At 34.6% G+C, this 24,503-nt stretch overlaps 1 protein-coding gene across 3 annotated transcripts in view; it reads left to right on the top strand.

Annotated features, from left to right (window-relative positions):
* The first annotated feature begins 2,348 nt into the window (after positions 1-2,348).
* Cpsf100 (cleavage and polyadenylation specificity factor subunit 2) overlaps positions 2,349-24,503 on the top strand; it is a 33,626-nt gene continuing 11,471 nt past the window's right edge. The window contains exons 1-12 of one of the 3 annotated variants that reach the window (XM_089232299.1): positions 2,349-2,476; positions 7,438-7,598; positions 9,453-9,612; positions 11,862-11,967; positions 14,161-14,406; positions 15,858-15,946; positions 18,071-18,169; positions 18,565-18,687; positions 20,237-20,404; positions 20,822-20,919; positions 23,674-23,770; positions 24,299-24,405. In XM_089232299.1, the coding sequence (XP_089088425.1) occupies positions 7,450-7,598; positions 9,453-9,612; positions 11,862-11,967; positions 14,161-14,406; positions 15,858-15,946; positions 18,071-18,169; positions 18,565-18,687; positions 20,237-20,404; positions 20,822-20,919; positions 23,674-23,770; positions 24,299-24,405 (1,442 nt within the window). In that variant the 5' untranslated portion in view covers positions 2,349-2,476; positions 7,438-7,449. Of the gene's footprint in view, positions 2,654-3,298; positions 3,317-7,437; positions 7,599-9,452; positions 9,613-11,861; positions 11,968-14,160; positions 14,407-15,857; positions 15,947-18,070; positions 18,170-18,564; positions 18,688-20,236; positions 20,405-20,821; positions 20,920-23,673; positions 23,771-24,298; positions 24,406-24,503 lie in introns of those variants that run through there. The other 2 variants (XM_089232307.1, XM_089232290.1) reach the window with 2 other exon arrangements.

Genomic DNA, 24,503 nt, shown 5'->3' with positions numbered 1-24,503 from the left:
GACTCAAGTCACGAGGATCCGTGCCACAGTGGTCGTCGGCTGGAGTTTATTTTCTGTGGTTCCCAACTTCGAGGCGCGAATGCATTTATAAGCCGATCTCCCATTTAAAAAAGTGCCGCCGCAAAGAGCAACTAACCTACACAACAGCACAAATATTCAATCGTTACACTTCATTCCCAATATGAAATATAGATGGCAACACTAAAAACTCAGACACAACGCTAGATACGCTCTCAGACTGTTAGGTACTTACATTTCCGACATAATTCACTCTATAGGACCACTGCTCAAGCGGGGACCCGGGGAGGGGCGATCACCCTCATCACCTCTCCCAAGAGCCAAATAATGTGGGGAAATTTGTCTGTCTGAGAGTTGAGCTTGAGTCAACCCCGGATAGATGGTGCTTTAATTCCCGACCCATTTTGATCGGTAGTAAATTGCTGTGTGGTGATATGACCGGAGTTGGTTTGCGCTAAAGTAGTAGTAGCCTATAAATTTGAATGATTACTTTCGAAAATCATAATACCAGACATGCCCTCTCCCCACAAGGGTGGGGCTGACAGAGCCCAGCCTTGGGACTCGGGACAATTACCATCATTTTTTGTTTTTTCATGCTATAAATTCACTACAGAAGGGCCTAGCTTGTGGGCCCCACAAAAGATCCCTGATGCAAGATGGGGGCGCCAAGGTACCAAATCTCATTATCATGGAACCCATGTGCATCTGATTCACTGCAAATTACCAATAGCGTTTTGGTTCCTGTTTAACAAAAAAACTTCACGTCAGGTTTCACTACACGTACACGCACATTCCCGCATGTACCGATTCGTTGGGGGTTCCGCGGGGGGGGGGGGTGGGCGGGGTGCATGTGTGGTGTAGCAGTAGTAGGTAGGGCCTCCAAAGAATGGCTCGGGGATCCATGATGTTCTTAAGTCAGCCACCTCGTTGGGCAATTTGCCTGTTGTGGCGTTGTATTTGTATTGTATTGTATTGTATTGTATTGTATTGTATTAGCATTTCTGAAAATTTTTATTCTATTCTATGATAATAAGTGAGTTTAAATCAGAAACATTTTTGGCGACAATAGGCAACACCCCATATTTTATTGATCATGTGCTTCCCAGGAATCTTAATGTCTGCCATGAACCTCCACTTTTAGTCGTGCACCCCCCTTCCCCCCCCCCGAAATTTTAGTGTTTACCATGGACTCCCCATTCATAGCAGCAGAAAATACAGCAATCTATCAGTAAAAATGTTCAAATATTCGTACAAGTATTCAATCGTTATACTTCACTCATAGTTTGAGAAATAGATGGCAATACTATAACAAGCAATACACAAGAATAAAACTTTGCGTTTCATAACGCGTACACACACATTCCAACATGTACCAATTCGTTATAAGTACAGCAGAAGAACATAGACGGGGTGATGTCTGATTTAGTAGTTGTAGCAAGAATGTTCTCGAACATGGAGGTTATTGATTTATTTAAACCGAGCACAACTCTGGTCTATCGCCATGGGTAATTTACTACCGTTTGAGTTGTGCAGGAAGTGTGTATGTGTATAGGTACCTTAACAGTCTGTGCACGTATCTAGCGTCGTGTTTTGAATTTTCAGTGCTGCCATCTATGAGTGGAGTGCAATGATTGAATATTTGTGCCGTTGTAGGACCGTTGCTCTCTGTAGTGAGACTTTTTAACCGGCAGATCAGCTCACATTCGCACCTCAAAGTTGGAAACCACAGAAAACTAACTTCAAACGACCACCACTAAAGTGCCGGTAGGGTTCGAACCCGGGACTTCGCGATGCGAATTCGTCAGTATGACCACGGCATTCTATTCAGTACAGGTAAATATCATGCGATAGTAATGCCATCTGCTGGACTGAAGAACCAAAAGAGCTAAAGCAACGTTTCATGCACGTAACGGCTAACGAGAGATAATACCACGAGTAAAATTTTTTGTCAAATCATAACAATATTTCTACTGCAGTCAACCAACGTAGCAGCGGTGCTTTTTCAAGTAAATTTAATTAAAATTGTTCTTTTTTTAAGTAATTTTTTTATATACTTTTTCAATTTGAAGAAACTTTTTTTTAAACCATGGATGAAGTCCAGCAGCTGTTCCCAACCCCCCATTTCGGGAACATCTGTGCTATTTCAACACCTAAAGCAGCTTTTTTATCTGTTTTAGAAGGTGTTGGCTATTGGATGTCACGTCGGGTTTATAACAACGCGCAATTTTGACTACCCTGGAGGCAAATTATCTGTGTATGACGTCATTATCGTATTGCAGTCATAATTTTTCAGGAAGGCGATAGCTCGCAGGCTTAAAGCCTTGAAAGCCGTTCTTAGAGCTATAGAATCTGCGTAGAGATAAGTTATTACATGAGAGAGTGTTTTTTGTTTATGTGCCATTGAGGTCCGCCGCCGCCGCTGTTCGAACTTTGATGACTTTCCACGTGTGAACCATCAGTTAGTTTTATTGCATCCCTTGTTTGAACAATACAATAAGTTATTCGCATCACTCTCAGTACCTGAAACAAAGCTAAAAATCAATCGTTGTCCGTGATTTCATTTTAAAATCTAATTCTGTTTCGCGCCTGATTTATTGTAGCATTAATTTCTCTATCGAAAACTAAATATCGCTCGGTAAATCGACTTTTACTGCTTAGGAACTTAATACAGCTAACTGTAAAGTAACTTGTTTACAAGTTTATATGTTCATTTTAAAATATCGAAAAGGTGACAACCATGCCTGCTCTTGGAACAAAGCCCCATACGCTATGATCATTGAGGGGGGGGGGGGGGCGCTAAGATTTCATAAGCGAGGTTGTCGCCAAATTGACGATTTCTGATTGCGCCAGCTTGAAATTTTTTGTTCGCCAAACATCTTCAAACTACAGTGAAACGTATCTGTAATGATGCTGTAGGGACCTAGAAATAATATTGTAGATACTTTGAGCATTTGCACGTCCAATGTTTATGTATGTATAATGTGTGTGTGTAATACAGCATATAACGTAACATTGATAAATTACTTAAGAATCTGATAAAATTCAAGGTGAAATGAGACGACAAAAGAGCACCAACAACCCCCATGTGACTGACTTGGAAGAGTAAAAAAAAAGGAGCAGAAGCCACAACAAATACAGTTGTAGTACTAATTTGTATCACGCTTTGCGGCTCAAGTTTACGACTAGTTTCTCCATAAACTGACACTTTGCCTTACCTTCCAACTAACTAGCTTTGGGTTTGGCATTGTCCACCTGGAGATACAGGCACTTAAACCTGGGTTAATTTTCCATAAACATGGTCAGTGCCAACTTGGCGACTTTTTTTATGCCAATAATGTAATAAATTGAATTTTTTGTGTAATTTTATCTGCCATATTCACCAACACAGCTTAAACTACAATCGTAGGTGAAAGGATTGAAGATCGAAATGGATTGGTTAAATTTTAGGATTTTAACCAATCCATGTCAATCACAAACCCTTTAACCTGCGATTGTAGTTTAAACTGTGTTGGTGAATACGGCCATATGTATTCTTTGTCGGCCATCTTGAATTGATCACTGCAAAAGTGGACTATTGCTTGGCACGTAAAAAAGTCACCACGTTGCAGTGACCATGCTTATGGGAAATTAACTGAAACGTGGAGCAATACCCTAATAAATTTTGTGACTGGCTGAGCCCCCCCCCCCCCCCCAGTAACTTCTGGATATACAGTGTAATTAACCCCTCCTCCTCAGACGTGAGTCCTGTAAAGTCCCAGGATCTTTAAAAATTTCAGTCCCCTCATCCTCAACGCCCTCTGCCAGAAATATTTACCCCCTTCTTGCTGATCCTCATGCTACAACCAGTTTGACAGCAAACACCCATGCACATTCCAATCACTATTCCTTCCCCCTTCCTCGATTCCCCTGCAATTATTTCTTAACAATCATGTGGCCTGCAATCTTCTCTTATCTGGGTCATTCCCAAGGAAAAAGGGTGTACAAACTGTTTCCGAGACTTTGTAATGTTTTTTACAAAATTTCAGATCGCTTTGGTAGTAACTTTAATTTTTTTTCTAGTTCTTCATTTAATTCTCTGTCATATGACATTTCTTAATTTGTTTCAGAGATGGTATCTAATTTTTTTTTTTAAATCATTGTTTGTAGCAAAATCTTTAAATCTGGCTGTCCCAGCTTCAAAAAAGTGTTAAACTCAACAAAACAAAATCTCTCTCTGGAATTTTTTTTCAAAAAACTTGGAATCACATTTTATATATGCGACATAGATGAATAAAACTGACAATAAGATTTGAAAAAAAAAAAAAATTCTTATGAAAATTAGTAAATAATTAAGGTATTGAATTATATTATTTAAATATCTTAATTATTTTAATTTGTATGAATTACCAAAGCCATTGTCTGCCAGAAATAAAAAGTTTTGATTTTTAAAGTAGTTAAATATAAGTAAAAAAAATCAACTTTTCTATATGCTATTTCGAAGAAACCAAAAAGACAAAAGTCAAAAAGAAATTTTCAACTGTTTTTTTTTTTTAAGCATTTGTGTAAGAAATAAGTTATTTCATTGTTTTAAGGGGTAAAAACAGCAGAGATGATTCTTTTTTTCTTTTTTTTTCAGCGATATTTGTGTCAGTGACAGTGATCAAAATCCATGACTTTCAGTCATAAAAATCCAAAAAATAAAATATTATTTAGGCTACAAAATAAAATTGAAAGTATTTATGAAATATTAAACTTCCATCTCACGTTCTGAATCATGGGGGGTGGAGTTTCCCAACATAAAAAATTGGGATATAATGTAATTCCATAGCTTGGTACACAGCAGGCAAAATGCCCAACAACGTGGCTGAGGAAAAGATGCACATAACAAATATAGATGTCATATATTTCTGAAACACAGTAACCCAATTCAAAATGCAATTATATAAACTAAAGACTATCTGATGTACATATGACAAAATATAACACAATGCTCATAAAAAATATTTATGGTTGTCTCAGTCATACAACCCTTTACATATGTTTTGAATTTCAAAACTTAATTATATATTATTAATTACATTCAGTATAATAGATATAATAAGTTAATTGATTATAGAATTTATTTCATCAAATTGCAAACTTTTTCACTTATGGTTACTACCATAATGAAAAACCATATGGTTCACTTATGTACTACCAGCTTTCTATATAAAAAGCTAACATTATTGTTATAGACAGGTGCATCTAAACAGTAATTATTGCTGTAGGCAGATTCACACAAAATGCATTGAGTAAATAGGAATTCCACCGGAGCTGAAGAAAATATCATTATAGACAGGTTTATTGTTATATACAGGTTTCACTGTAGTGGGAATTGAATATGGCCCTTGAAAAAAATTGCCCAACATTCATTTTCCCACAAAATAAACACTAACCCAAAATACGAAAGAAAACCATCAAAAATCAATGCCAACCAAATTCTATGTGTTGATTGATGTTTTAAACCATTGTGACGTATGTTGAGCAAGAAACTAGGTTCTCTTCTGCTGGTATGAGACAAAATTTCTGTTAAAACAAGCACTTTTCCCATCAGATTAGAGATTATTTACCGTTGAAAAAAATAAAAAAATTGAAGAATCTATGATACATATTTAAGTAATGAGCACGATAACTCGAGGGGGCTAACTGCTGATGACAAAAAAAAGAATGGGAAATTTTGTTAAAAAGCTAAGGATAGCGCATTGACTTGAGAAACAATGCGATCTGCAATAAAAAAATTTGAAAGAGCCAAAGCACCAAGGCGAACTGTTTGCGACCGAAAAAAAACAACAATTTGATTGCAACCTTGGTTACGGAATCATCCTCGTTGGGGAGGAATCCCCCCTCTATAGTAAATTTATAGTGTAAAAAAAAGTGTAGGGGTGACAATGAAAACAAATGTTTACCCATTATAACTTGACAACATATAGAAAATGAATTAATGTGCCGATATACAGTAGATTCGATAATTCAGTCATGTGTTAGTCCAGTGTTTCTCAACCTTCTGTATTTAGGATCGCAATTACCTGTTCTCCTCTATAACGTATGGTGAGCCTAAGTATAAAGGTGCAGTATTATTTGAACCCATCAATAACAATGGGTAAATAATTTCTTGAAGTCTACTTGCAGACCACCTATGCCATTATCGCAGACCACAAGTTGAGAAATGTTGATCTAGTCTGATCCGTCCAGTATTCTGGCACTTTTCGGCAGATTTCCCATACAAGTATCTTTGTTTCGTTTCATTTGTAAGGTTTAATGTTTTGTCCTCAATTTTTTTTGGAATTTGAATTACAATTGCTGATTGCATCTACTTTTGACAGTTGGTGATGTCCCATATTTTACAGATTATTATTTAAGATTCCTGTTTACCGAATTTTATTTTTCCCTCAATGAAATGTGGGCATCAGATCATTTGAATTTTTTTTTCCATAAAATACATTTTTTGTTACTATAATTTTAGTTGCCCTTTATGCTATGCCTCTGTGCAGTCATGTGGGCATCGTGCTGGGCAGACTCTCGTCCTGAGAATACAGGTTCTAACCCCTTTGATGGCACAGGTTAGGTCGTTCTGGTGGTCAGCTGGAGTTAGTTTTCTATGATTTTCCAGTTTCGAGCGGGAATGCAAGCCAGTCTACCATTTGAAAAAGATCTCTCAGAGAGCTGACAGATGTACGACACGATACTGATATAACATGAGAATTCAAGCATTTCCATCTTTACTTCGGAAAATGAAAGACAAATGGCAGCAAAAGAATACAAAACAAGTGCAAATTGATAACATAAATACATTAGGGCCACACTCAGAACACGCACAGTCCGGCAGGTGCCGATTCGTTCGAAATTCCGTGGGGGAATGTGTACTAGGTACATGTATGGTTAAGTAGTAGTGGTCCTTTATTTCCACACTTTTCAGTAATTTTAGCAGTGAATGACAAATCATATTTAAACCAATAAATTGCAATTTTTGGGAAAATTTAGTGATACCCCGTATTTAGGATCACAATTACCTGCATTCTCCTCAATAACATATGGTGAGCCTAAGTATGAAGGTACAATAATATTTGAACCCATCAATAACAATGGGTAAATAATTTCTTGAAGTCTACTTGCAGACCACAAGTTGAGAAACGTTGCTCTAGTCTGATCCGTCCAGTATTCTGGCATTTTTCGGCGGATTTCTTTCGAGAATAGAAGAGGGTATATGTCTGTGTATAAAAGTTTATCTTATATGGGCTTTTTCTAACTAAGTTCTGGTAATCTGGCAACCCCCCCCCCCCCCCAAGTTTGATATCTGCCATATTAGTGAAAGTCTACTTTACTAACTGAATTTGCATGACTCTAAGATATATTAAGAACTCCCTGAATATGTAATTGATATTATTTATTTTATTCATGTAGAGACCAAATGAAATGACTTCGATTATCAAGCTCATCCCACTATCAGGTGTGCAAGATGAGTCTCCTCCGTGTTACTTACTGCAGGTGGATGAATTCAAGTTTCTTCTTGATTGCGGATGGGATGAAAGTTTCAACATGTCTTATATCAAAGAGCTTAAAAAGTGAGTATATTCTAGTTAGAGAGTTATTACAGTGTTTTAAAATTTGAACACTCACATAATAGTGGCATCGCCGTAAATAAGTAATATGTTTTTTTAATCAACGTCACTTTTATAATATGCTAATTATCAACATTTTTACCAACAACTGTTATTTATAGTGAAAGATAAAACTATCTCAACATAAATCTCAACAATGTTCGTTAAAAATATAACGAATTGAATTCCAGACAGCTGTTTTAGGTCTCATGTAGCCCCTTTGAGAGTGGAAAAAATAACCTGTTGTAGTCTAGACTCGCAAGTGACAAAGGGTTTACCCATGGGAAATCCCCTCAGTCCTGTTTTAAGTGACTTGTATATGTATGCATATGCATTGCTCCCTTTTTACATTAGCTATGATGATGATGATTGCTCTTTGTTGTTAGACTAAAATGTGAACATTGATGACTTCCTTAGAATGTTAAATTCTATTTATTTATATAATTGCGTTCAGTTCACTGAGGAACTCAAGAAAGATAACCAACTTCCTTTTCTGGATGTTTTAGTTATGCGACTTGGAACAATGATTTAAAACTACAGTGTTTATATAATCATTTTGTGCAGCCCCCCCCCCCTCTCTATGAGCAGTCAGAAACTAGTGGTATACATACTTTCGTATCTAAGGCCATCTAGATCTGTTCCACCTCAGATCTCAGATTTATTAAAGCATGAATTACAATACATCAAAGCAGTAGCTGTTTTATGATAGTATCAACTATGACTGCTATTATTCTTTGATTGACAAAATTTTCAATAAACAGCTCGACCAGAGTCCTGCTAAAACAATGATGAACACCACATACAATTTGATCATTCTACCATTCTTCCCCAAGCATTCCATCTACTGCTGCTCCCCCAACTAGCTTTCAGATTGTAAAATTCTCAGCTGATTCCAATTTTCAGTGGCCTTCCCCAAAGCTGAATGTTTTATGTTGTTCTACAACAAGCCCTCGGCTGACTGGCTTCTACGTCTTTCTTAAACTTCTTCTGGATTGTTCTGCAGTACACTTCACTCATAGTGCGAAAAATAGATGGCAGCACTATAACAAGCGTTACATAGAAACGCAAACATCACATCAGGTTGACAACATGGTACATGTACAGAGAAATATGGACAAGGGCCATGTGTAGTTTAGTGGTAGCAGTAGCATTGATTGTTCTGCTACATACGTCACAGATTTTGGCGTATTCCGCTTTGGGGGTGTCTTCTTACTGGTTGACAAAATTTGTTTCACCCAACTTAAAGAACCTGTTGAATACCATGATAATTGGGGTATTTACAGTATTTCCTGCCAATGCAGTCTCATATATCTGCCAAACCACATTCCTTGAAATTTTGCTGTGCTAAACATAAGCACTACGTTAAAAATCAAGAGCTCAAGCATTCTATAGCGCAGTATTTCTGGACCAATAATCACCACTTTAACACTGCCAAAATCATTCAGAAATGTTCTTCACCCCGCCCCCATACTCATAAAAATTCTTCTTCAGTTAACGATTTTTCCAATACCCCATTTTTCTCCGATACATGGTCTCAATACTTAAACTCACCCCCCCCCCCTTTCCCAGGTTTGGATGTGGGTCCATCACGATGCCCTCATGACTACGTAGCGGCGTCCTGTAAAGACTGTAGATATGCCTGAACTGGTATCAAATCCCAGAGCTATGGAATCTGAGATTGGTGTGCTGATGTTTCTGTTTCGGAGCAGCACCATACTTGTGTGAATTTTTTTTTCATTTAATGCAAGTACATGTTACTTATCCAAAATCCATGATTTGAAAAACGCTTTGATATAATGAATTGGTTTTTCTTTTCAGATGCATAAATCAGATAGATGCTGTGTTGTTGTCGTATCCAGATACCTTTCACCTTGGTGCCCTTCCTTATGTTATAGGAAAATGTGGATTAGATTGTCCAGTATATTCCACCATTCCTGTGTACAAAATGGGTCAGATGTTCATGTATGATTGGTTTCAGGTGAGTTTTTTTTTTATTTCTATGAATCTAAGTAGTCTAATCTAACAAAATGTAATCTGTTTGTATTCAGTACAGATTTTTCACATCTTGTGTGATTCATAGAAGCATTATTTATAAAATTGTTTTTTTTTTCAAATTCAAGATATCATTTAAGGCATGTTTCTGTCTCATACCGTGTCACATTTAAACAGGTTTTGCTGTATATATATATGTATATTTCTGTTCTCAGATGGCGAAATATCATGTCACTTTCCCCCCAAAAATTGAGTTCACATTCCGTAGTCTCATTCGTCAAAATTTTGGAAGGTGACAAAATTTCATCTTTCTCTTTCAGTTGAAGAAACAGTGAAAAGGCATGAGAAAACAGTGGCGGAAAATTTTAATAATTCAAAAAGCCGCAGTATCGCATTTTAGCAAAAATGTTTTCACAAATTTGTTGTGAAATTTTGAAAAAGTGACATAAAATTTTTTCATCTGAGCACAGATATATACAGTGTGCATAACAAATGGGGGTATGGCATTTTATTGGAGAACCGTTGATCCTAGAGGTATACTTCCGACTTTCTAAATAATTTGTAGTACTCAAATATATCATTCATGTTTTAAGGGGTTGTATAGTTATGAAAGTAAAAAAATTAACTTTTTATAAGTACTTTCAATGACTTTTTCGCATCTGTTTTGAATGGAGATAATGATATTCAATATACGGGTGTTGCATGGGGTAATAAAACCCTTAACGATATTCAAGTGGAAGAGGTGGAGGTCCTAAATCTTCTAAGAAATAAATGTGCCATGGGCAGACCCCCCCCCCCCCAGACTTCCAAGTCTATCTCCACCTGTGGAATGCACAAGCAAAGCACCAGGACCAGATTTTGTAGATAAACTCGATAATGGTATTCAAGGCTCCCACTCGTCCTACTTTTCCTCTTTTTGGTAAAACGTCCTACTTTTGTCCTACTTTCTCAGTTTTGTCCTACTTTTTTACCACAAATCCTATCAACAAAATTTGTGTAATTGGTTTTAATTGAGCAGGAAATTATTGATATATTGCCAAATATTAAAAATGTTGGAGAATGCAATTAATGATTCTGCCAAAGCAGAAATTGTATAATTTTTAAGGTAATTTGGAAAGGGGGCAGGGTGAATGTGGACCATTTGATTGATAAATTTTTCATTTGTTTAGTTTGTCTTCTTTCTGGATGGAAAAATAATTTTGTATTTATTACTTCATGGTCTTGGACAGTAACTTTCATCATTCAAAATTATGGTGCAAATAGGTGAAACAACAGTTTGCATTTGAAAGCAGTTGCATACATAGGCCTATTCTAGGTTTGGTGATTCTGATGCTACCCAATAGCATTGCTTCAAAAGTTGCCATCTTTAGGAACTGTACACAAATGGAACAAACTCAACAATTTTATTATTCTTATTTACAATAAATATCAATTACAATTTTTGGAAATTATTCTGATAATTACAGAATTTTTACAACTTTGAATTTAATTTTTGTGTAGCAATTTATGAACCACACCCTCAATCATTGGCTACAAATGCTGAAATCTTCAAAGTCAAATATCTCTGATAATATTGCATTTGAAAATCGCTTCTTAAAGCTGCATTTGCATTTCACTAGTTGGTGGCTGGAAGTTTTAGCACACAGGATCTATATAAAAAAATTTTCTGTTTTTTTTTTTGTTTACAACGCCTTTGAAAATGTAAGAAATTTTGAGTAACCTTATGCTATTTGAAATTATGTTTCTAAAGTCAATGGTTGCAAAAATATCTGCTGTGCAAACAATTTTGGACAGCCTTTACATATCTAACCTCAACTTGGGAATGTGTATATCTTTGAGAAATCTAAGTGATTGGGTGGGGGGGGGGGGGATTTAATGTTCCAACTTGTGAGCTTGTTTCATTAATACAACAAATTTTTTCTAAAAGAAGTTTTTCCCCATGTTGTGATATGCATCCAGTCCATACTTTGTGAAAGTGATAGAAATACCCAAATGATAACATTATCGATGATTCCAAGAAAGCAGCAGATTGTGTATAATTTCTGTTCAGTTAGAGACAGTTCTAAAGGGAAAAAATACTCCAGTTTTTTATTGGACAGCCAATGTATATTCGTCTGAATTATTTATTTGTATGTTATGTAAATAAGAAGTTTGGTGTGCATGCATAAATTTGATTGCTGTCAAATTTTTCTGTCTGAGGAATAATTTCATTAAAACTTTTTTTTTCACTTGAAGTCTCGGCAGAACATCGATGATTTTAATCTCTTCTCTCTAGACGATGTTGACACAGCTTTCGATAAGATAATTCAGCTAAAGTACAACCAGCATATTTCTTTGAAAGGTGAGTAGTCCTAACTGCATTCAGATTCAAAATAATAATATGTAAATTTTTAAAACTTTCAAGTACTGTACATTTATCATATATTAAGAAAAAAGGTGAAACTTTTTGAAAAAAACTCATTGGCTTTAGAAATGTTCTTTTTTTATTTGGCATGTTAAAATTCTTGTAGAAAATTTACTCGCATTGAGTCATATTAAATGGAAATAAACTGACTTGCATTAACAAAACTTAATTTTGTAAACTTAACAATTAATTATCATCATCATCTATTTTCAATCCATTCTGATTAAGGTCTCTAAATTTTTCCATTTTACTCTGTCACTGTCTGATGCTTTTGCCATCCAGTTGACTCTAGCCACTTTGCAGATCGCATTGATCCATCTTGCGTTCTCAGACGTTTAACACCACAGGGGTACCAATCCAGAATACTATGGTCTATCTGTTGTCCTGTCTTCTAGCAATATGTCCAGCCCATTTCCATTTTAAACTTTTATTCTTTCCATGATATCATACCTTTGTGTGGCTTCTCATCCAAGTGATTCGTTTCAAACAATTAATATGCAATGCAATAATTTTCCAGTCCTAGGTGGAGAATTGGGGTTTTTTTTGATGAGGTATGTTCAACAATCAATTGATGAGGTTCTTTGCTTTGATTATTTTTCAACGAATTATATAGTTACCAAGTCTCCCAGATTTCTACACCATCTCCCATCCTCCCAAAAAATTCTTATTTCTCTAGAATTTTGGTTGTAATTAATCCCTACTTTTGGTGGAAAAAATTATGCCCAAAGAATTTACCAGGAAAAAAGACATTTTTGGTTTTAGTTCCCAAAATAACATTACAAGTGTAATGTAAATAATTGCCATTGCATCAAATCTGAAAAAAAAATCATTTTTGGTGTAAGAAGACAAAATTAGCGAAATAGGTAGCATTAATCCACCTTTCAACATCCGAAATTTGCAAGATGACTTGTATTTGCTATGACCATATGTCATGTCTAGTCTGTGTCCCGTTTGGGCTTGATGTCGATTTTTTTTTTTTTTTTGCAGTGATTTGATTTGAGAGTAGTAATGACATGTATTTTAATCTACTGGTGGGCAGTAATTAGTGATTTGGCACCAATCTGTGATATTTTGCAATATGTCAATATGTCACGTTTTTGCAAAGGGAGAAAATCCCTGCAGTTTTACTTTTCTAAATGAAAATCCCTACATTGTTTTCAAAAATCTTTTTTATATATATTTTTTGTATGAAATTTGGATTCATGCAAAAACCTGTCTCCAAAGTTGGCAGCTGAGAGTAGTTTATTACTCTTTTTAACATGATCAATTCTCTGAATTGCTTGTCTATCTTTCAAAGTTGTCAGCTGTCCTTAATGAGTTTTTTTAAGGCAGCATTTCTTCAAGCTCTTTATTATGCATGTAGCACAACGTGAGGAAATTCACCAAACACCAAAATATCCTTATATTGTGAACCTTTTTAATGTCACCCCCCCCCCCCCCACAGATGCATGCATTCACCTCTATTTCATGGGCAAATAATTAGTGTTTCTTTCCCTTTTTTTCTCTCATTTTCTTACAATAATAATGAACATTATTTGATTTTTAAAAAGAAATTATTTTAAAGGTTTCAGTATATAAGAAAACTTCTTTTATGATCGCCCTCTTTTACAAACACATTTTTTTGTCCTGGAAGTGTTCACAAAAGAGGGGTTATACTGTATATGTGAGCTTGACGAAAGAATTGCATTGCCTTATGCACCACATCTTTCCAGGATAGAATCAAAGTGCCACATAATTATGGGGTTTTTTTCTGTTAGGAAATAAATTATTCTTGAAGATTACACTTTTTGAAAAAATGTTTAACATATGTTTTAAATTTTAAATCAGCATAAATGCTGCAAGCATTTGAAATCATGACTTCAGAAATGGAAGCACTACTGCTTATTCAAACACATGATGCTGTTCATTAGAGTTCTTAGTTTTTTTTTTTTAATCAAAATTCAATGTATATACTTTTGAGATTCAAATGTGTGTTTTGTATTTAATCTTTGAGAGGTTAGTACAAAATACAAAAAAAAAGTTTAAAAGTTTTTTGGGGGAAATTTTTTTTTTTTTTTTTTTTTTTTGTGTATTTCTTCAAAATTATATTAAAATTTTTCTGTGTTATTCAATTTTTTTATTCATTTTCAGGAAAAGGTCAAGGCATCGGTATAACGCCTTTGCCAGGTGGTCACATGATTGGAGGCACAATATGGAAAATTGTTAAAGATGGTGAAGAGGATATAATTTATGCAGTTGATTTCAATCATAAAAAAGAGAGACATTTGAATGGGTGTGTATTGGAATCATTAAGCCGCCCATCTCTAATGATTACAGATGCATATAATGCAAATTATAATCAACAGAGAAGAAGATTAAGAGATGAACAGTTAATGAGTAAGGCATATCATCGCTATTATTTTTTCTCTTTTCTTTCTCACTCTATTCTTATCATTGATTTAGTTCCTTCATTAGAGTCCAACAAGCTTTAATGCGGATCAAAAAAAGCAATAAAATGTCTTTCTATGGGGAAACAAATTAGAATTCATAAGGCTTGAGAAATCTCAGGCAACTATAAAATTGATATTGGCACCTAAAATTTTCTATATTTGGTTGCTAAATCAGTAAGAATGACACAAAATTTTCTGATTTCATAATGATGTGTCTTCCAACATGAAAAGGGATCAAGTCTTTGAAAAGTCAAAAAATATATTCAGAACTGTTTTTTCTTGGGAAAAAACTATTGTTGGCTTCAGAAAAATTTGTGATGCATACATTTTTTTTTTTCAATTTGTCAAGCCAGAGAGTTTTAATACAGGGTGATCAGCGAATAACCCCTTATTTCAAAATTAAATATCTCTACAACAAAGATCAATAGAATTATGTGGTAAATGGTACGTTTATTAGCAAAACTGTAAGAATGTTGTACAGAAATTTTGAAAATTTAGTTTTTTTTTTAATTTTTTAAAATTTAAAAAAAAAAACTGGAGATTTTGGGGTTCCGAAAATCTTCATTTGTGTGAAGAGAAACCACTGCTTTCGCCTAAAGTTACTGCATGGGCTGCGGTATGCGCCAGAGGCATTATCGGCCCCTTCTTCGTGCGAGAAACGATTACTACTGAACGTTACATTACAATTTTGGAACAATTTGTCAGCACACATGGCGCATACCACAGCCTATGCAGTAACTTTAGGCGAATGCAGTAGTTTCTCTTCATACAAATGAGGATTTTCGGAACCCCAAAATCTCCAGTTTTTTTTTTTTTTTTTTTTTTTAATTTTAAAAAATTAAAAAAAAACTAAATTTTCAAAATTTCGGTACAACATTCTTACAGTTTTGCTAATAAACGTACCGTTTACCGCATAATTCTATTGATCTTTGTTGTAGAGATATTTAATTTTGAAATAAGGGCTTATTCGCTGATCACCCTATATATTACTTGTTAAGAAGAGTATGCAGTAACTTCCTTCCTCTTTCTGCGCAACCAAGTTGCTGTACGTAAAGTAATACTGTTAATTGAAAGAATTTTTTTTGGTTGCAATACTGTTGATTTGTTTTTCTGTTATCATTTGTCTACTTCAGAATAAACATTTAATGCAGAACTCTGAAGATTTACTTTCTGCAAGTACTTCTTTACTTGCAAAAAAGTAAATCTTTACTGGCAGAAAGTCACCTTTCTGCGACTTTCTTCAGGGAGCTGAAATGCATTTTAGCAGCAATTTGAATTCAGCTCTTTGACAATATTTTTATTTGAGATTATTGCATGTAGAAAAGCATATATGTATATTATCAGTTTATGTTGCCCACTGATGTGTATTTTAATGATTATGATTTGTTGTTATTACAGCAAACATTCTTCAAACTTTACGAAATAGTGGAAATGTGTTAATTTCTGTAGACACTGCTGGCAGAGTATTGGAACTGGCTCATATGCTGGTAAGTTTTATGGTGCAGTAGATCTTACTTAACACATCACATCAGAACCATAGAACAAAAATAAAGGAGAAATGTTTCAATATAGAAAAAAAACTGAGATTCTGAACAGATATTTCTCAGGAGACCCACTGCACATATGTTAATTTAAATTAGGTGATGTGCTAATAACTCATATATGAGGGTGAATGTGACCTGTTCTGCCAAATGAAAGGGGGGGTGATAGATTCACCCCCTTTCAACCAACCTGTTCTACCTCAAACTGTTTTTGAGTTATTGTAGATGATTGATTATGGAAGAAATGTGTATTGATTTTTAAAAAAATCAAATTTTTGAAGTTTCTTAGAGTGAACTAAGTACATTTTTGGAAAGAGCAAAAAAAAAAAAAATCCTTACAAGCACACTGAGTGATTGGTGAAGTGGAAAATAAAATTGTTGCCAAATTCTACTAATATGTCTACTTCGTCGAATGCTGATTTCAGTGATGTATTTCAAACAAAAGGCTGGATTTCTCCGGAACCAGAACACTGATATGATTCATTATAGGCTGCTTTGAAAACTGGATCGATGGACAAGTTTTGGTAGATTTGGCCGATTGTAACTGGATCGATGGACAAGTTTTGGTAGATTTGGCCGATTGTAACTAGAAGGATGTTTGCAAAATTTGCAAGTAAAAATTCTGATGACAATTTGATTTCAAACTTTGCCAATCTTTCAGTGCTTCTAGCTCGCCATTAAATTTATATATTTCGATGAAAACTGTGTCACCGTATAGGATTTTTCTGCTCTTTCCAAATACATGCTTATTGGCTTGGGTCTTTCAGAAACTTCATAGATTAAGTTTTTTCAGACTTGACACATTTTTTTCCCCCTGTAATCGATTATCCACTCTTAACTGGAAAATGGTTTGCGATAGGACAGGATTGGTGAATTGTTTCATGTTCCACTTGGGCTTACCTATCATCCCCCCTTCCCCTTCATTTGACAGAACAGGTCACGTTCACCCTGCATAACATTCATGATAAAAAAAATGCTCTGATAATTTTTCCTGCGATTTTCTCAGATTCTTTATGTGTGAGTAAAATTTATTTCCTCCTTCATTTTGTTTCATTATGAAATGTAGTCTGCTTGTACATTTTCATAAGATTTAAGGATTAAGATTTATTTAATTTTTTTTTCTTTTTTTGCTATATTTATTGCATTATTTAAATTTGTTATTCAGAGTAATAATGTGTTCATAAAAGTGCAGATTAGTCTGAATTACTGTTTTTGTTATTCGTTGGGAAAAAAATGCTGTCTACAGTTAAAAGACCAGAAAACCTGTAAATTCTTAGAACTACCAAAGTAAACTGATAAAGTCCAAGAAATGCTTGTAAACATTCTGATTTTGCTCTTTTACCAAACCATTAAAAAAACAGTTTTCTTCGACCTGAGATTAAGTGGACAACCTCATTTTTTTGAAATTGTTATTGATTCACTAGTATTTGATGTTCATTGTCAAATAATCCATTGATATTATTAACTACCTATAATACTCGGTACTGCTAGAGTTTTCTTCATATGACTGGGAACTTTCAAATAAAGGAATGAACATGTCTGAGATACATTGTTAGGGGAGGGAACTGCTGTAACCAAATTAAACATTCCAAAAGTCATTGTTTAGGCTGATGAACTATTGTTGCCCATTTCGGACATTTACCCAACTCTGACAAACTTTTAAAAAAGCCTATCGTTCAAGTCTAATCCCATTTGGGGTATATATATATATACAAAATTATATATATATATATATATTAATCATAATTCTAAATTATTGAAAATTATGTTAATGGTAGCCATCTATGTGTTTCCAAAAATTTTTTATTTGTAATGGTGCTAATATTTTGTTTCCATTTTGGGCTTTAACCAGCTTGATTTGGTCAACCCTAGGTTTACTGATCTGTCAGCTTTTATAACATAATCATTCTCTGGCATGTATGCAACATTTTGTAAAAAGTCACTAATTTCAAAACTATTTCACTTCATAGATTTCATTTGTCATATAAACACAATGCATTGTGTTATATTATAGTAATATATAACATTCATTCTTTCTTTTGTAATCAAATATTTTACTTTATATGGTAGGATCAACTTTGGAGAAACAAGGAATCTGGTTTAATGGTGTATTCCTTAGCTCTGTTGAACAACGTCAGCTACAATGTTGTAGAATTTGCCAAGTCCCAGGTGTGTTTTCTTTCTTGCTTGTTGACCTCCGTCAATTTATATTTCTATTCTATATTTTTGACAAATTACTGGTTTTTTTTTCAAACCTATTTTCCTGACTGTAGAGATGATAATTTTTCTTGGAATTTTGCTTTTACAGTGGAACTTTCTTTCACAAGCATAATTTGTTTCGTGAACATGCTCGTAATCTAAATCACTTATATGTCAAAAAAAATTTAATAATAGGGACTTACATAAGATTCGGTCCACAATTATTCTTTCACATAAAATAGATCCAATTCAATCTCACAGTATCATGTTTTGTTTTTTTATTAAATATTATATATTATGCACAAATACCCCCCCCCCCCGGATATATGTAATTGATTCCAATGTTTCCACTTTTTTCCTTTCAGGTGGAGTGGATGAGTGATAAAGTTATGAGGACTTTTGAGATCTCACGGAATAATCCATTTCAATTTAAACATCTCCAGTTGTGTCACAGTCTTGGGGAATTGTACAAAGTACCAGAACCAAAGGTATAGTAATGAGAAAAAGTCCATATTATCATTTGATAATTCACTTTCCTCTCATAAGTAACCAAAACTCATAAATGTGTAGCAGCAAAATTCTGTCTGTAATTTTAAGGGAGTAGATTATGATTGTAATGATTTAACAATTATTAAATTATGTAGTTAAAGGGTGAATTATAGTTTTATAATTTTTGATCTCTTATTGAATTTTTGTTCTCCTCTTCTATTTTTTGTATACTGTTTTTGCTAACTGTTTCCCTTCACCCCGAGTTGTCTCAACATTCCATCTAATTTTTAATTTGAATAGTAGATTGTGGGCCAAAGTCCATAGAAACTTTAAAAATTCATAAAAACCAGAAAAATAACCGAAATAAAAAACGGTTTGCAGGGTTAGCATCGCTAGGTCACAGGAATTTTTTTATGATAAGAAAAAAAATAACTAAAAAAAACAGCTGATAGGTGTTGCTGACACACACAAGTCAAAGAAAAGATACGCGAATAACAAACAGAATGCCTCCAAATTGTTTATTACAGCAGTATGTGTTCCACATGACAACAACCACAGGGAACAACACATTGCAGGCGAGTCACAAATTCAGCAACGGCAGAGTGCAGCAAGTCCACATACACGGTGAACTGGTTGTGGATAAGGAGCGCAAGTTCTTATAACCGTCTCATTTGCATATTTCCACCAAAGTAGTTCGTACCAGCGCCATCTGTTGGTTTTTTTTTCCCTGTCTTAAAAAAATTCCCTTGACCTAGTGATGCTAACCCTGCAAACTGTTTTTTATTTTGGTTATTTTTCCAATTTTTATTCATTTTTAAAGTTTCTACAGACTTTTTACCCACCCTGTATATTACTAGTTGAGTATTTCCTGTTGGAAATATTTAATTCTTCAATGCAAATGTGCTTAAAACAAATATCGTCTTCCTCATGCTGGAAACACGAAAGTTTACATTTTCAATTTTTTTTCAATCAGCTGGTTGGATTTCAGCTGGATATTTTGCTATCTAAGTTTTGCCTGAAACACGAATGTGTATCCCTATTCAAACACATGTTACAAAATATTTTAGGAAAATAACCTTACATAACAAGCATAGTAACATATTCCATAGGTAATATGGGTAGAGTAAATATTCAAATGGCACATTTCTTTCTTCTTTTTTTTGGTCTAAGGACACTGCACATTCATGCTTCTAGCATAAGGGGGAAGATATATAAATAATTTGTTTTCTTGATTTTAGCACACCCCTAAAATATAATGTGCACATTATTTTTCAGTGGTAAAACTCCATGTGTTTTCTTAAAATTGTCATTCTTATGCTCATCCATATTAATGGGATCAATTTCGAAAGGGAAAAGTGTATATTGTATCTGTGTCTTGTATCTTCTAATATTCTGTAGTTTCCTGATTTATAAACCCGTTTTCTCTCTCTTTCCTGTGTCACCTTCTCCACTCTTGAAGTTCCAGTATACAAATTGCAACTGTAAGAAGAAAAATATTGGAAAGATTATTTCTAAAATTTTGTGCTTTCCGTCTTTCTTTTATTAAAGGTTGTATTAGCAAGCATGCCCGATATGGAATGTGGGTTTTCACGAGAATTATTCATCCAGTGGTGCTCAAATGCTCGAAACAGCATAATATTAACAAGTAGATCTGGTCCAAATACCTTAGCTCGAAATTTGATTGAAAATCCTGATCAGAAGACAATAGAGTTAAAGGTAAGTTTTTTAAGCGTTATTGTAGAACCTTTTCTTTATCATTCTTGCAACATTTGGTCACATAAGGAATTTCATTAGATAAGTTTCAGAAACATGAAATAATCACATTAGCATAGCCTTTCTGCAAGGACTGAAAGGTCATATGCGCCAATAATAAATAATTGTAGTAATAATAATAATAACAGTTCAATTTGGCTTGGTCTACCTAAAGTGTGTCAACTACTTATATGTATGGTTTCTTTTTCTTTTTGTAAATTTTTTTAGAAAACTTTTTATTCTTAAAATGGCTCTCTTACTTTGACAAGAACACACATAAGAATCATTTCGCTGAATTGCAAACGTTGCAGTTTAATAGTTTTATCTTTTTAATTGATCAAAAATTATAATTCTCTCATGCATAAATTTTGTAAACTGCAGATTCAAAAGCGGGTACGTTTGGAAGGTGCAGAATTGGAAGAATATTTGCAACAAGAGAAGATAATGGGTAGAATGAAAGATAAGCCAGATAAAGAAATGTAAGTTGTTGCATTTGAAATAAACTGCAATGAGATCTTTATATAATGATACTCTGCAGACCAAGAAGAAACTGTTGTACAGGAATTATCGTGTTATACTAAGAGGAAGCAGTTCCTCATTATAGACGTTTCTAAACAAGGCTTGAAAAAAATCATTGTAGAGGAATTTATTGTTGTAGTGAGATTTGACTGCAATTTATTCATTGTATTGGCGTTTCTCAGCCTGTGATTTGCAAGAATAAGATAAGTGGTCTGCAGGCATACTTGAAAAGTCTGATAGAATGAGAATTATAAATGCTATTAATTCATATTAATGATATCCACATACGTTTAAAGAATAATAAATTCAGCCCACGTACTACTACTACTATTTAACTGTACATACATTTTGTACATATTCCTTTATGAAATTTCTATAGAATTGGTACATGCCGGAATGTGTGTTCTAGGTATATGTGTAGCCCAAATAAATTTAGGTTTTCAGAATAGTGCGTGTTTCGAGTTTTTGGTGGTGCTGCCACCTGTCTTCTACATTTGAAGTAAAGATGGTAAATGCTTGAATTTTCGTGCCATGTCAGCCCACATGCTGTAAATTTGTGGTCTATTGAATTGTTTCAGAAATTTTAGTGGTTCTTGGTTCAAAAAAGTCAAGAAACCCTGTTTATATAATATTCTGGTCAACTGAAGTTGATTATATGTTGTTCCAAACATTGAAGTGCGAATATGTAAGCCGATCTCCCCGTTAAAAAGTCTGCCTACAGAGAGCAACAGGCTTACAATGGTACAAATATATAATCGTTACACTTTACTCATGAATTGAAATACAGATGGCAGCACTGAAAAATCAGACACAACACAAGATGCTTACTTGGATTGTTAGGTACAAGCACTTTGTTTCAGACAGCTATGAAGCTAGGCTGGAAGAGATCTCAGCAATGGGATTAGTCTGGTAGAGTTACGCACTCATTCATGTTATACAATACTTAATTAACTACACACATTTTATATATTATTTATGCTCGAGTTACCAGATTCAAAAAATGAGAAAGGAGGACAACTATGCATGATCCCTTAATAATGTCACTTTTCCCAAATTTATCCCAAATAATTTTTCTCGACTCTGGAACAGAACTGCTAAAAAAAAGTAGAAACAGAAAAAAGTCTGGGAATTTAGACAGCTATTGGTGAATAATGTGGGGGGGAAAAACCTGAAAAACACTCATATCAATGAAGGAATATATGTTTCAAAACTGAACATATATATATATATATATACGGAAAAAAAAGTGGAAAAGAAATTTCCCCCAGAAAAAAAGAAAAATAATTCCACAAACCTGAAAAGAAGAGCAAAAAGACAAATTTTCTGAAATGACATCAAAAAGGAGGATATGTCCTTCTACAGGAGGATTGTTGGTAGCCCTATATATCTTGGCTTTATGAGCAATGACGTTGGAACCGAGCAATGCTGGAGGTCAAACACCCACAGTAATTTACGAATGAACAAATAATGATCCATCTCCCCTAACTTATAATGAATTGTTCCCACAGTCTGGTCAGTTTTGTTGCTTTGCCTAGAGCAGTGTTTCCCAAAGTGGACAATATTATCCCCTGGAAAGTGATGGAAGTTTCCAAGGGGGCGGTAGATGCTTTGGGTTTAAGTATAGGATCCCATGGATTTGATTGATTTGGGAGGGGGGGGGGCGATGAGGAGAGAATTTTTTAAAGAGGGGATGGAGCAAAATTTTTGAAAAACTATGGTCTAGAGAAGGTTTTATAGGTGTCCCTCCCCACTTTCGTAAGCATTGCTTTTTGCAAGAGAATTTTGCCATAGGAATCAGCATTGAGTGTTTTTTGCATCTGATTTTCTTTATTTTTTAATGGAGAAGAACTCCCCCCCCCCCCCCTTGCCACACTTCAGGACATGACATTAGCTGTTGGTGAGCAACCAATGGTATTCTTCAAATGGATGTTACGGTTTTCTTCTTCCAGAGCTGTTTTTCAGACTATTTTTCATATTATCCTGGAACAAGTTACAACATGGTTAGACCATCATTTGCCTTGTTTGGAAGCATTTTGGGTTCTTGTATTCTGGGAATATAAATGACAATTAGTCAAAATGTGGAGGTGGGAGGGCACACAAACACTCATATCAATGAAGAGATATATGTTTCAGAGTGGGAAAAAACCCTTTTCCCCCTGAAAAAAATTCCAGAAACCTGAAAAGGAGGACAAAAGGAAGAGTTTTCCAAAACATAGGAGGATGCTTGAAATGATATCAAAAGGAGGATGTTTGGTAACCTTAGTTTATACAAACATTCATTCGAATGAGCACAACTCTGTTCTATAGCCATGGCCATGGGCAATTTACTACTGAGTGAGTTGTGCTGGAAGTTTGAGTGCATGTGAATTTTTATTGCTGCCATCTATATTTCAGAAGTGAGGTGTTATAATTGAATATTTGTACCATTATAGGCCTGTTGGTCTCTGTGGCGAGACTTTTCATTGGGGAGATCGGCTTGTATTTGTGCCTCAAAGTTGGGAACCACGGAAAACCAACTCCAGTTGACCACCACTGTGTCGACAGTGGGGTTTGTACCCAAATATTTGCGATGCGAGTTCGTCGGTATTACCACTCGATCAAGTTTATACAAGCAGCAAAAAAGTCTTTACATTTTTTTCCCCTCACTTGGAGTTCATTATTTTCTAATGATGTTTTAATTTTTATTGATTTCTTTTTCACTTTGCACATATTAGGGAATTGGAGCCTTCTGACTCCAGCGAAGAGAGTGATGAAGATGTAGAGATAGATCTTGCCAAAGGTCTTTGCCATGATTTGATGATGAAGATGGAGGTAATGGATTTTTCCAATTTATCCATTTCAGTTTCTTTTCTTTTAATAATGTTTAAAAAAGAACTGATCTCAGTTCAGCTAATTTGAAAAAAGCACACTGACTCTCATCAATTTGTTTTAGGAAATGGATCACATTTATCATTGGGGGTCATTCAAGTATTACGTAAGCAGAGTTTCAGCCATTTTTTACCCCCCCCCCCCCCCGTCAGCAGCTTAAAATATTTCGTATCATCAAAAAGGGGTGGTTGATGACATAAGCAACCTTCAGACCCCCCCCTCCTCCTCTTGTCATCAAAAGTCAGTAAATCCAAAACCCCTCCTCCCAATGCTGACATAATACTTGAATGACCCCTTGCATGCTTAATGACCTTATGTGAGACCACAGAGTTAGTGTTAGAATCTAGAATCTAGTGTTATATCAAAATAATTTCATAATGGTTAAAGGTCTTATAATATTTGCTGGCATTCATTGAATGCAGTTTATTTCTTTTTAGTGCAGTTTATTTCATTTCTCCTAGTCTCTTACAGGGAAAACAAAAAGGAGGAGGTTTTTTTAAACAAGCAAAAAAGTCTTATCCATTGTTTCCTTTTAAAGAAGAAAGAATCAAATGGGATGATTATGGTGAAATTATTAAGTAAGCTGCTCTTTTTTATTTTTCAATCGATATCAATTTTTATTTAATTTATATGAATACAATCAGGTTATAAATTATTTTCTATTTCTTTCGTGGTG

Source organism: Pholcus phalangioides, unplaced genomic scaffold, assembly GCF_987345545.1.
Source record: "Pholcus phalangioides strain wild (caught in Gottingen) unplaced genomic scaffold, Ppha-v1.0 ptg000001l_1, whole genome shotgun sequence".
NCBI classification, from domain to species: Eukaryota; Metazoa; Arthropoda; class Arachnida; order Araneae; family Pholcidae; genus Pholcus; species Pholcus phalangioides.
This window is presented reverse-complemented; position numbering and strand designations above follow the sequence as displayed.